The sequence below is a fragment of the Bombus affinis genome, chromosome 14 (assembly GCF_024516045.1).
Source record: "Bombus affinis isolate iyBomAffi1 chromosome 14, iyBomAffi1.2, whole genome shotgun sequence".
Taxonomy (NCBI): Eukaryota; Metazoa; Arthropoda; class Insecta; order Hymenoptera; family Apidae; genus Bombus; species Bombus affinis.
In genome coordinates, this window is record NC_066357.1 from 8,620,205 (window position 1) to 8,634,486 (window position 14,282).

General features: G+C 37.9%; 2 protein-coding genes across 27 annotated transcripts in view; one reads left to right on the forward strand and one right to left on the reverse strand.

Moving 5' to 3' along the window:
* The window catches only part of LOC126924516 (glutamate-gated chloride channel), a 91,754-nt gene that overhangs the window by 74,527 nt on the left and 2,945 nt on the right, over positions 1–14,282 (reverse strand). The window lies entirely within an intron of this gene.
* On the forward strand, positions 4,938–10,667 carry LOC126924503 (prostasin-like). Its single transcript, XM_050739047.1, has 4 exons — positions 4,938–5,079; positions 5,637–6,382; positions 9,232–9,322; positions 9,810–10,667. Exons 1-4 carry the CDS (start codon positions 5,034–5,036, stop codon positions 10,556–10,558), a joined length of 1,632 nt encoding a protein of 543 aa, XP_050595004.1. The 5' UTR covers positions 4,938–5,033; the 3' UTR covers positions 10,559–10,667.

The window sequence follows — 14,282 nt, forward strand, 5'->3', positions numbered from 1 at the left end:
AAGTAGGTTGCTAATTTTGTATATTGATTTTTTATCTCGGGTATACAGGCTGCGAAGATTAAGAGTATGCAGCATTTTCGTGACATTTCCAACAATCTCACAAAGAGATGTTTCAAGCAAAAGTTAAACAAACTCGAAACTTGGCTACAAACAGCAATAAAAAGAATTTTTCAAAAATTTGCTTCTTCAATAAAAAGTCACCTTGATTTTTGCACATGGCACTGTGTATTTTTGACTTGATAGGGTTGTAGCTGACGCCAAGACGAATTCAACGACACGCTACTCTATCGCCTTCGCACGATCTTTTTGCAATTAGAAACGTTAACATGAAAAATAATTTTATTTCAACTAAATTACGTATTCATAGGTCGTAATACAGTAAATCGTTGAATCCGTCTCGGGGTCAGCTGCAACCCTATCAAATCAAAAAATACACAGTGCCATCTGCAAAAATCAAGGTAACTTTTTATTGAAAAAGTCAATTTTTCAAAAAGTTTTTTATTGCAAATTCAAGGCAATTCGAGGCTGACTAATCTTTGTTTCAAGCATTATTTTGTGAGATTATTGGAAATGCTACAAGAATGGCGGATGAAATATTTCCCAAAAAAATCCCTTAAACCCTACAATCTGTATACTTCATAAATATTGTCGACAAAAATAGTTGTTATCGATTAATGTGAAAGGAAATATACTTTTACTGTACAATAACTGTAGCTGAATGAAAATTCGTCTCATATAGACACCTGGGTTCAATGTAGTTAAATGTCTCGAAGCCGCGTCTGTTCAATATGTATAAACGTGTTGGAGCGATTTTTAATCGAAACGATCTTTGATTAAAAATCGAGAAACGATCATTTGGTTAAACAACAAAGTGTACCAAGTATGCAAACACCTACGAAAGTTTGAGAATGGGAATTCTGAATCGAAGAAAAGCTTTGATACATTGCCAAACGTATCTGCAACTTTACGCGAGCGATTAATAGAACCTGAGGCAAAGAATCTTGAATTATAACGACTTGGTACACGTGTTAATGTGCTAGCAAACTAACGGTTCGTTCTTTTGTTCGCGATAACCGACGGTACGTGATAATAATTTTCGCTTGTATTTTACCTATGCTGCAGCAACGATGACCTATTTCTTGGAATAGAACCAATCGTCTTCGTGTCTACCCAAATATTTAGAATTTTAAGATGAGTTCCGCATATCTCGCGTAAACGCGATGCAGTTGTTCGTGCGTCTTCTTTCCAGGGAAAAATGATCGTTCTCTTCATACATAGCAAACTATATTTCTTAACGCGCCAATGAAAAATTTCAAGACGAAACCTTCCGAGACGTAAGTATGGAAAAATGAGATACAGTCGAAGTTCGTTTATCCCAACAGCGAACGAGCCAATTTTTGTTTACTGTCGGTTATATGAACTCGTACCTGAGCCTTTATTACCCGAACTACGCTCGTGAGTACTTTCAGTTATTCGGTTTTAACGCGTACCCAGAAGTCGTTGTGTTTTGTCCAAGCTGATATATAATTTAACACAGTTTCCGTGAGAAATGTTGCTCAACATCGGTTATCCGAACGTCAACCTCTATTATCGAGACTCGTAGCAGCGGTTGGTTGGGGTTGCAAGTGTTTCTCTATTATCCGAACTCATCGGTTACCCGGAACATTTTGCCAGACGAACCAACTTGTACAATATTTTATATTCAGTGTAACTTTTTTCGTAACAGATTTCGTAATGTTAGCCACATCTGATTTGCTAAAGGACGAGTTCCTTCACTTTTCTACAGTTATCTGATAGATACAGTTTATTGGGACGAACTAGTAGAGTCAAGTTTACAGGAAGAACCTGGCTTGCTTCTCTTTTGCTAGAGACGATGCTCGATATGTTCGGTAAAATGCACGTTTTCACAGAGATTCGAGTTTGGTATTGCCAAGAGAGTTCGTGTCAATGTTGACGATCTTCGTTCGACAAGCCAGTCTGCAAGTTCGACAAACATCCTTCGCGAAATTGCGAATACACACAGCGATATGGCGCAATTAATTCCTTAATTAACGGAGAACGAACGCAGGATAATTAAAGATATTGGGTATTCAAGGTGAAGGAAATAATGAAGTTTTGTTCCGATTTGAACCGTAGAAGGCACGAAGAAGGTAAAGAAGACGGTAGGATTATTCCTCGGCGTAATACGTAAGAGGATATTTATTATTTATATAGCTGTTGCAGAGTTTCATCCTCTTAGCTGGCCAAGCAACGTTGTTACTCGTAAAAAATGTAAAAATGTCAGCGAGCTTACTGCGGAAGCGAGAAAGAAACAGAAAGAGAGAGAGAGAGAGAGAGAGAGAAAGAGAAAACGTATTTTCGAGTATCGTCATCAACAGAAAATACTCGTTCCATTTCCCTCCTCGGGACATAGATTACATGGAAGAACGCTGGGTGTCGTGCAAGATAAGGAAGAAAATTCATAGAAAAATTCGTCAAATGCCAATTCGAAATTCCATCACGATAGAATACGCTCTAAGATGCGGACGTTTTGTAGAAATTGAAATTTTTCTGGCAACGAGTAGAGAAATAGAGGCCAAACAGAAATTTGTATCGTTCTTTATAAATATTATAACGAATGCTTCATTCTTACAATTCTGAAGCAAAATTAAATACAGCAGCCGGCATTCTATTAACATTTATTTCTCTAGAGTAAGAAATATAAACTGTGAGTGAAATAGGGATTTTTTTCAACACCTTTTACGAGCTTTTTTATCGTTTTGCGCGTCCGCAAACTTCAAAGTTGAATTATACAGGAGAAATTGCAAAATATATAGCATTCAATTTTCACGAGAATCAAAGTACCGTGTCTGCGCCGCGAGGCAATGCGCCACAATTTATCGCTCTCGCTCGTATCAATCGAAAGTTCGATTTCTTCCTTTTCCTAACAACAACAAAATCATGCTGCAGCCGTGTCGTCAAACGCGCTATTATAAAATATAAACTGAATGTCCTGAATGAATACGGCGACAGATCGTTGCCAGTGAGCCCATTGTCTCGTATACGCAGACACGGTACTTTGCTTAATGATACAAGTCGAATAAACAATAATTTAACGATAAGTTAATACCAAGTCGATACTAAAATATTTATCGATCCAGACTACATTACGACATTAGTTTGTCCGTATAAGTTTATTTAGAAAACCAAGTTACATGCATTTATGACCAAGAGTATAGGGACTTAAGGAGGCCAGGAATTAAACGATACTGTGGTGACGTTACAGAAAGTGATTTAAAGCAAAAAGAATAACTTTGACGGCGATTGACTGTCTATAGCAGTTAGTGCTACTTTAAGCTATTCGGCTTAAGAAACCCTGGCGATTTCACGCATCGTTCATCATCGCTCGACAACACGCGACACTCACCACCGCGGTTAAAACTTCGATATTTTCCACTTTGTACAACCTTCGAATCGTGTATGTATGTCGCGCGTCAACGTGTACACTATCGAATCGTTACCGTTCTATTTTCCGATCGTGTACGTGTACATGCAGCCGTTCAACATTCAGAATACATACGCTAGGAAGATGAAATATTAAACCGGCTTGATTTCAGTCCAACGAATATCGTGCGATATATTATATTACAGACGCCTCGAAAGAGCTACTCCTTCTCTACATGTTCCAATTCCTCACTATCGATTGAACTATATCGACCCCCTCCATATTCATCAACACTGTGCAATGCTTACGTAGAAGGCAAAGCATCGAAGCTCATGTAAAAAGAACGGACGCGTTTTATCTTTTTAAAGGTATCAGGACTGTCTTTAGTTCGAACGAACTAATATCGTTATCGAAATTTTACAAACAACAAATCAGAAATTATCGTCGTTAATACATTTTTCTAGGAAAAAGACAATGATAAGTTTCGTAACGAATAGAATGAAATTTTGCAAGAAAATGTTACAAATTATGGAATCGTGTGATTATCGTGGGCTGATCGTAAGAAGAATTAGGAAACGTATAATATAGGAAATGCCGCTTAGCAATTTGCTGATAGTATTAATTCGTAAATGATCGTTTAAGAGGAACACGATGTCGATGATAGTAACACGGTGAGCACCAAATAGCAAGTAGCAAGTAGCAGGTCATTAAACCGCAACTATCCACTACTATCGTTGGGATTTTCCTGGCGTGTACTTTGCTTTATTTTTATCAATGTAGGTCAGTAAAGAAGGATAAAGGATTGACACGCAGGGACGAGTTATAAAATTTCACGCGTCAATGAAATCTGTCACAACCTGGAAACGGCTTAAACCCTTTTCGGGGTCGTTATCAACCAGATGGTATTTTTCTATCATTGAAAAGAGCTTTTCGAGTTTGAGATGGAATTCTTATCGACTCGGCGTTTCGTTAGAACTTTACGCCGAGGATTTGCAATTATTGTGCGAAATTGGAGGAAACGCGACAAAGTTGATTAGAAACGTCGGAACGTAAAAATAATTGCGAAAAATTACGGTTATCTAAACACGATGATAATTTTTTCCCCCACTCGAACGAACGTCCAGTGAGATACAATTAATCGATAAAGAAAAGTAATAAGCGAAATATTTGGAAGTGGTAAGATGATCAGATTTGATCGGCAGATTTCGACAAATTGAAAATTAATCGAGAAGCGAAGGGAGGAACTCGAATTGAAACGGAAAGACCGTGATGACGTTTCGAACTCGCCTAGTGACACGTGCGTAATAATTGAGCCTTAGCATCGATTGATCGATAGCTCTCTCGAAAACTAGATTAAAAGCCATCGATAATAGTTTAACTGCGCGTCTCTTGACCTGCTCTGCAGCGCAGAAATCTATTAATATCGAACGAAAAAGTGATTCGAGATAAGCTCATCGGACGATTCAAGAAAAAGATTTCAGATTAGTTTCGAGAGTGTGCGATAGTCTATTTTAAAAGCCACTGATTTTCACTATAAAAACCCGACGGATATCGATTCTGTATCACACATCAAACTCTGTCATCGACCAAGGTGGAAGTAACTCTCAAGATGCTCAGGCTCACCGCCCTCCTCGCTTTTGTTGCCCTAGTGGCCGGTAAGTTAACATGTACGCTAGTATTAGGACATCTACCTGTTACATTTACTGTAATAAAATACCAAGGAATTTTACTTTGTTTAATCCTTTACTTTATAAGTCAACTAAAACAATCGACTATTTCGCGACTCTTGCGCAATAATTTGCGAATTAATAATGTTAGTAAATCGACGAATAATAACGACAAACTGTATATTTTTATGAGTTCGATTAAATGATGTAACGAATGCTATAATTTGGATATTTATACTCTCCGCATATTATGCACGCTGTATGAATTTTTGCACTTACAAATTTCTCACGTATACGCGATCGAAAATTAATCCATAAAGACTTTTGCCACGAACTTCGAAACTTGACGATTTAATTAAATATAATTCTGTCGCGTTGCAGTTACAGCGCCTTACAGCTTACAGATACTCACAAAAATTGTGCGATAAGATTTTTCTACTCCTCTTCTCAATAGGGATCACACTTGTCACGAGCTCTTCCATCGACAAAGATCAATTACACAGCTCCTTATAGTCTCACCAAAGCTCTCTGTCTCCGTGTTTCAGCGAACCCGATAACAAACCAGACGGTGCACCACTTCGTCCAGCGAATGGACGGTCGCATCGTTGGTGGCGAGGAAACGACCATCGAGGCAGCGCCGTACCAAGTAAGCTTGCAACACAATGGTCGCCACTTCTGCGGAGGTAGCATAATCTCCAAGAACTGGGTGGTAACCGCTGGACATTGCACCGATTTTCCAGCCAGCGGCTACCTCATACGTTCCGGCTCGACCAACGTCAATTCCGGTGGTTCGGTGCACCGAGTTCAGCAAGTGATCAGACATGAAAACTATGGCAGCGATCGTCACGGTATCCCATCGAACGATGTCGCCCTGCTTCGTGTGGTAGACTCTGACGCGTTCCAATTCAACAACGCCAGGAAACCTATATCGCTGTATCAAGGAAGCCCCGATGCTCTTGTTAACAAATACGGATTGATCACCGGTTGGGGTACCACCGAAACCGGTCAGCTTCCGCTGCGTCTCCGCAAGGTTTCGGTTCCTATAATCTCGAGACCGTCGTGCAACGAAGCGTACAGGGAGGTCGGAGGAATTCCTCAATGGGAAATTTGCGCTGGAGTTGCGAAGGGAGGCAAAGACTCTTGCCAAGGTGACTCTGGTGGCCCCTTTGTTGTCAATGGCAAACTCGTGGGAATCGTCTCTTGGGGTATGGGCTGCGGAACTCCTAAGTATCCAGGCGTTTACACCGACGTTTCCCACTATGGCTCATGGATCAAACAACACGCTCGTATTTAACTGACGAACGACTGAATTTAAAAAAATACTCGACGAATCGATGCACAGGTTATGTTAATAACGATTCTAGTCGCGATATACTGTAGATACGGTATACATGAACGTGCAAATTTAAGAACAAATGATACAGATTCGTGGAAAACTTTTTTTCTCTCTATTTATCTTTTTCAAAACTTGTTATTAACGCGCGGAAATTAAACGGAATTTCATATGTAACGGAGAGTAAATTTTGTAATAATATCCATCAGTCATGTAAATAGCGACTGTACAGAAAACAAATGTTGTTTTATTATTTTAACCTTGCTTGCTTTTATTCGAGCCGAACAATGGAGCAGATACAATGACTGGTGAAAATACTTGAACATTCAGAATAGAGGAGCCGATAAATATTATTAGGTTGTCCGAAAAGTGTCTTTCTTTTACAGACCAGTCTTTTACAACGATGCATCTTTATACAAACGTGAAACCTAATCTGTCGAACGTTGGGATCTTTATTTTGATAGAACAAAATAGATCGTACGTAATTCGATAAAATAATATAAAACGAAAAATGTTGTGCATCCATTATTTCCTTATAAAACGAAAGAAACTTTTCGGACGACCTAATATATCAGGTGTGTTAACCTACGAAATTTCTTAAAATTGTATCAACTGTATTGAAATACTAACTATCGTGGTGGTTATATTGATAAAATGTTAGATCAATCTGAAGATTCAATCTATATGGAAATTTCATAAATTTGTTTTCGACAAACATAATGTGTGTAAATGACACTTTCTTCCTTTAACACGTAGAAACAGTCAAATCAAATGAAGAGTTATGCCGACTAGGGTTTTAGCCAACTAACCGACTATGGTTCTGGCCGACTAACCGACCAGGCTTTTGGCCGACCAACCGACTAGGCTTTTGGCCGACTAGCCGACTAACCGATTAATCTGCTTCTAAGAAGCTGACTAGTCGGCCGACTACTCGTCTCTGCTTATCAGGCAAGAAGAAAATGATTGTTTAATATTGCTAATCCAAAGAGAAATATTTTTATCATTGTTTGTTATATTTAGTTTATTACGTGTTGTTTTTTCGTTTGAATGTCTTGAAGATTTTTGTTATGATAAAATTAAGAAATAACGTTACCTAGTCCCTAATTATTATTTTACAATAATTAAGTTATATACAATCCTTAATTGGGTAACTTATTTAATTTATTTCAATAAAAACAAATTATTTTTTATTTCTTAACGTAACAATTATGTTAGATACCTATAAATAAGTATACTACATTACTATATATTAAAAAATATTCAAATTAAACTAATGACAGTAAAGAAAGGACATTATATTTTTATTTCTACGCTGTATCAAGCTATGAGTAAATAAAAATCTAAGGCCGATCAATCTTGCCGGCTAGTCATCGCCTGGAAAAGTGGCCGGATAGTCGACTTAATCGGTTAGTCGGCCTCTAATCGTTACATCTTACAAATTAAAATATACAGTCAATCCAGACGATCTACGATAAGATTGCTACTCAAGCTTTTAGAATCTTCATCGTATTACGCGTAAAGTCATATCAGGATTAAGTATCAATGTAACTGTCGCGATTTTAATATCGCTCACGCGACAAAACCAATAATTTATATAGCGATTTCCATTTAGAGATTAAGTATAATGTTCGTGCATAGATCGTATCTATGACAGAAAGTATTAATTTCGATTAATTTGATCTCTATTTATTTCATTGATCATTACGTGAAAATTTGCATAAATTTATAATATCGTTAAGAAATTATTAAAACATTTAACTGTTACTATCTCGTTTGAAATGTTAAACTACGAAGAATCCGCGTAAGGATCATAAACGAAGAATGTGATAAATAATTTTAAAACGTAATTCTACTTGCTAGTAAAATTAAATCTGTATTTTTATATCGTAGTGAATTTTTCAAAACTGTCGATTATCGTGATATTAAACATACCTTTGGTCATTTACAAAGGATTCGTTTATTTTTAAACTGACGTATCCTTATGAAACGTATAACATAAAAGCATATTTTTTCGTTTTAACTATATTAGCAATTAATTAAAAGCGACATCGAAATAAAACAAAAAAATCAGCAAAAATCCAATTATCACCTTTGTCCCGTATGTTGTCTTTGTATTCGATATTATAACGATAATCTCGTGCTGCTATAATAAAATTAGATTTTCTTCTTGCCTGTATCTACTGCGTCTTACTCTATCGCTATTATGAACAACGCTGTCTATAAACGACTAAAAACAGATTTAGATTTTGAACGGACTTGGAACCATTTTTATCAAATTAATCTCAAAATTTTTATCAGGATTTAGATTAGAGTTCTATGAATACCAAGATATATTTGTTAATAGACCACAGATGTTTATGCCATCATTTTTATATTATAAATTTAAAATACTTGTTACATAGCGAATAGGATAGGAAAAGTGTCGAATTTAAATAAATAAAATAAATAAATTTTAATAAATTTACCACTTTCTTTGTTATGCTAATAGAGATGTAAAAATACACGTCCACGGCCCATAATAATTTATAACGAATATGTATACATCAGCATATGCATGCGTTATTATACCTTTTTGATGAAAAAGCATAAATTAAACGTAAACAGGTAAAACGAAATCAAAAAATTATGAAGAAAGCTTACCGTCAAAACGATAAACTTTTATCGATACGGCTAATTTCGTACCAAATCCACGTAAAGTACGACGGCTTTAGGAATTCTGGTTCTTGTTCTTATCGATGCCACGTATAATACCCTTTGTTCGATATATTTATTGTTTGTGATTCATTTTCATATAAATACACCGCAAATTTTGTAGAAAGGCAGACAAACATTGCAACTCCTTGGCAAGCAAGATGTTCACACAATTGAGTTTACTCGCCTTGTTGGCTGCCGCGACAGGTAAGTTCTTTATTCTCAACGATACCCATTCGCTTTTCGCTAGCTAAATTCATCTAAAAAAATTGTAACTTAAGATATTTAATAACTCGTTATTTGCCGAAACGTTTGATAGACTTTGCGATGCTTGACTCGATCACTTTCTGCTGCTTACAACACTTATGTACAACATTTCAACTGAAAATATTTGATAAAGTCCTTCAAGCCTTTGACAAAGATATTAAAAATCTACAAAATGAACGCTTCTTATAACACCCGGACGCTTTTCTACTTAATTCGGCTATTTATAAAATCCCAGGCTATTCGTTAAACGTATTTAAAATACACTCCTTTAACCGTGCTCATAAAAATATAAGTGCCGCGTATATATAAATATCCGCGATCTACCTACCGTTTCTTTAATCGCGTTCATAAAAGCGTGAACCTGCATAAATCATTTTAATCGTTTCCCGTATGCTTTAAACCGAAGATAAAATTATTATTTCACCAGCGACCCCGCCGCTGCAAAGACCGATCTTGAACTCCCTATTTCCAACCGGGCAAATCATCGGTGGAACGAACGCAAGGATCGAGGACGTACCGCACCAAGTGTCCCTTCAAAGTTCCGGCTTAAGCTTCTGCGGCGGTAGCATCATTTCGGACAAATGGGTGATAACAGCTGCTCACTGCATGTCTTATCCACCCGAATGGATCACCGTGAAAGCCGGAACGGCGACCAAATCCATCGGCGGAAGCACACACAAGGTAGCTGAAATAATCGTCCATGAGAACTATACGACGAATTGGCGCGGAGTACCAAGGAACGACGTAGCCGTGCTACGAGTTTCAAATCCTTTCACGTTGGACAAAACGCGTAATCCTATCAAGATCTTCAAACAAAACGAAGAATCCGCCGTGGGAATCACCGCGACAATCACCGGATGGGGTGCGACGAGAGAAGGCGGTAGCACTGCCGAGATCCTTAAAACTGTCGATGTACCTATCGTATCGAAGAGCTCCTGTAACGAAGCCTACAAATCATACGGAGGGTTGCCCGAGGGACAAATCTGCGCGGCGATACCAGAAGGAGGAAAGGACGCTTGCCAAGGGGACTCTGGCGGCCCCATGACTATTGGTGGACGTTTGGCTGGCCTAGTGTCCTGGGGTTACGGTTGCGCCAGACCTGGCTACCCTGGTGTTCACACAGAGGTTGCTGCCTTCAGCGATTGGATCATCTCCAAGACTGGAATTAAAGCGTGAAGTTTCCCGAAACTGGATCTTCCTCTTTTATCTCTAATAAGAGTTATGCGTAAATAACGCACTTGTATGGCACGATAAATTCAATAAAATTTGATTTCTCTGACGAGTATTACAGGTCTTCTCCGCATATTTCTTCCTCTTCTTTACTTTTAGAAAAGTCGCGTGCCCTCGCGACGTTAATAAAGAAACCGATAAGCAATTGCAAAATGTGGATCTAGTCGACATATCGAAGTTAATATACGGTGAACAACTTGACATCTATAAGTGTTGTCGTTCAAGGGATTCGTTAATTCGTTGAGATAGGCCATAAATTATTCGAAAACTAAGAATCGAAATTGCTAAGTATTTTCTCGCAACGCTTAATAAGCATTATTACCTTGCTATTATCGTCGCAGTTATGGATTATCGAAGCACGTGGATATAGATCTGTCATTTGCATCGATGTGTTACCAATAAATAATATATAATGTTACTAATGGAACAATAGTCGACGGTGGGTTATTTCCTCTGCGCTTGAATGATTCCATAAAAGAGCAATAAATGATGCTTCCAATTGTTAATTCATCGTTAATTCGTACACAGTGCTAAAACTCACATACTGTTACTACAAATCGAGCAACGTCATCGGATGCTTATGAACATATTGAACTTGGTGCTGTTACTAGTTATATCTCGGTACGCGTAACAAAGCAGCCTTTTCAAGCGAACAATTCTCGCGCGCTTCCTACGAATCCGGTTAAAGTCAAAATTAATTCTCCTTTGGTAGAGCCAACAGAGTTTCTGATTCAATCTCGGCTAATGCTCTAACCTTATTCCACTTCGAGGCGGAAATTAAGGTAAAGTGCGACTTTCATTAACAAATTGCATCGTATCGTTGAAACAACATGGAAACGCGACTTCTATGGAATTCCAGGTTGTGCTCCGTCGCGACTGGCCGAAAGACCATTAATAAGATTTCGGGAACGTTGGCCAAATAACCCGAAATGTTGTCCTCGACGACAAAAAGCTCGACGTTATCGGTGGATTAACGACGAGGTTGTACAACAGTGCATCGGTATCACGCAATTAACAGTTGATTTACGTTATCGCGTCAAACGATCGCACTTTGCCAAAGTTCCTTCAATTCTGCCAGCGACCCTGTCGCATTGATACGATTTATTACGTTTTATCTTTAATTCGTACATCTCGCGCGTTCAATATGCTGAAACAAAGGCGCAGATGAAAAACGCGATGAATCGCGTTTCGTTTATGAAAGAGCGAACTTTTTAATTCCATATATCGTCAAATAATTCCAGCTCAAAGCTACCTTTTCGGTTGAGTTTGCAATGAAATGCGTTATTAATTTAACGTTACACTTAAAAACGATAATTCATACCGTGTACCAACTTTTTGTTAGTTGTATGTTCGCAGTAAACCACTTTTATATACATTTTCAGATCAGTCCCAAATTCTGTCGGTACGATTACAGTAGTCCTGACTCGTTGCTAATAAAATGTCGAAATGCTTTGTTTTATACGAGCCGCTGATCCGGCTGAAACTAGTTAACTCCATAAAAGACAAAATTTTCAAAAAGTCCAGTCGACCACTTTGCTCTACGAACGATTCGTATAACGCAAACGATTGTAAAATATTTCTGTGGTATATATTCAAATAGCTTCGTGAGCCATTGTACTTGCAATATTTTCAGTTTAAGTGTTACAAAGGGCCTCCACCATACATGATATTTTGTCGAGTTTATCGAGGGAGAGAATTCTTTTGTGCAAGATACGAAGATTCTTCGCGGCTAAAGGGCTACCGCAGGGAAAATCCAACGTTCAAGGTAAACGTATCGTTTCCTCGCAGGTTAATCGCGACTGACCTCGATCGTATCGTCCTCGTTTGCCAGGTTCGATCGTTAATTCCGCGTTGGCCAAGCAAACGTTCTAAAAATAATTTATCGACTGGGTCCTTGTTCGTGCGTTTGGCTGTTTGCGTTCTTGTCTTCTTTCTCTCGTTCGTCGAACTTTGAACGATCGATCATCCGGATATGCGATAACTGGCAGGTTGACGGATAACGAAATATGCATAGTCAGACAGGTAAGTTAGAACGGTATGGTCTCGCAAACGGCGGAAACAAAGCGAATTGAGAGATTAAAATATCGAACGGAAGATTGGAAGGTTCAATCTTGACAATTTTCTCGATTCCCGATCCGATTAGCGACTTCATTGAAGGCAGATAGAATTTAGGTAGGATTTGCAAAGTTTCATTCTTACTGGCGAAATTTCACTATGTATCGCTGTGCATACAAAGCGATGAAACGATGCACGTGGATGCATATGGTCGCACGGTCTGAGGGCGTCGAGTTACCACAAATGCAAATGCACTTACGGTACAATAATACACTGTGCTTTATGTCTATAAAACTACCCTAAAATTATCGGTTCTTGTAGAAGAGAGAATCGAGGAAGAGAGGGAGGTTACTGCATTGGTAAAATGTGAAACTAATGTGAGAATGTAATAGGTAGAAATTACAAGATATTTACTGCGAAGATATATCTAAGAAAGAATTAGTATACAACATGAATAGCCGCCTTAAGTGCGTAATATGTAAGCGTTAAAGATAATGCCACTGAACATTGATGCCTATAATACTTAAAATACTTTTATCACCTCTGTGCTTAGTTAGAATCCTCCTGCTCTTTGATCATAAAATGATATTAAAATTAGAAAATTATTTTATAACTTTCACCAAGACGAGATTTACATAATAAAAATGTATAATAATCGAATTAATATTCATCTTATGGTTAACATTTCGTCGACCTTCCTTCTTCACAAACAACTGTCTGCAACCTATTGAGTATGAGAAGCGTCAAGTTTTTAAAGAAATCTAGTTCTATATTTTCCCAAACCAGTTTTTCCCCCAATATTTTTTTCAAACATTCTTTTCACTTCATTCGCGAATCAACACTCTTTCGAGTAAGTACATTTAGCATTACGAGTGTCTGCACGTAGTGTACAACTCTACATTCTCCAATATATTTAATAATATAGAAAATATTTCTACTATTGTCACAAAGAAACGTCTAATGAAGATGACGATCAAAATCTACTCTATCGCAATATTTTAGGCCTTACGTGGTTCTTTTATGGGAAAATTCAATTATCTCATTGACCGTTAAGCATGATAATTTAGCACGTACCCATACACTTTTAATCGATATTTATAGAAGCTACTCAATATTTATAGGTCGACCGACTTGATATTTATAAAGCCGATGGAAGAGCGTGACATTAAAAAAGGGAAAATAAGGGAAGAAAGAAAACACAACAAGAGAGAAGAGAGGAAAAAAGGGGAAACAGTCGCGGAATAACATTTTTGCCGCGAAAATTTGTTCCGTTCGAGAGTTCTGAAAAATATACCGACACCTTTTAACGTTCCTAGCGATGATTATCTTTGATTTACTCTCGTTCCCAGCAGAATCAGAGAAAACAGTAGGGAACAGCAGGTGAAACATAGTTTGGCCACTCGGAGAGCGTGAACTTTTGACCTCGACTCTAGGAACCTGTGCCAACCCCAATCGGACCAGCTTGCTCGAAATATTCCTGTCAACCCTTTAATCGCAGTTGCTATCTTAATTGTATTCGTACTACATCGTAACCGAATTATTCGCGAAAATAAAAATATCTCGCATCGAAAGGTTACCAGAGAATAATAAAGAAGCCTCATTGAAAGTCGAACGG

Coding starts and splice junctions, on each gene's coding strand:
- LOC126924503 (XM_050739047.1), top strand. CDS start 5,034: ATGCTCAGGCTCACCGCCCTCCTCGCTTTTGTTGCCCTAGTGGCCG. Junction 6,383..9,231: donor TCAAACAACACGCTCGTATT/TAACTGACGAAC, acceptor ATACACCGCAAA/TTTTGTAGAAAGGCAGACAA. Junction 9,323..9,809: donor CTTGTTGGCTGCCGCGACAG/GTAAGTTCTTTA, acceptor TTATTTCACCAG/CGACCCCGCCGCTGCAAAGA.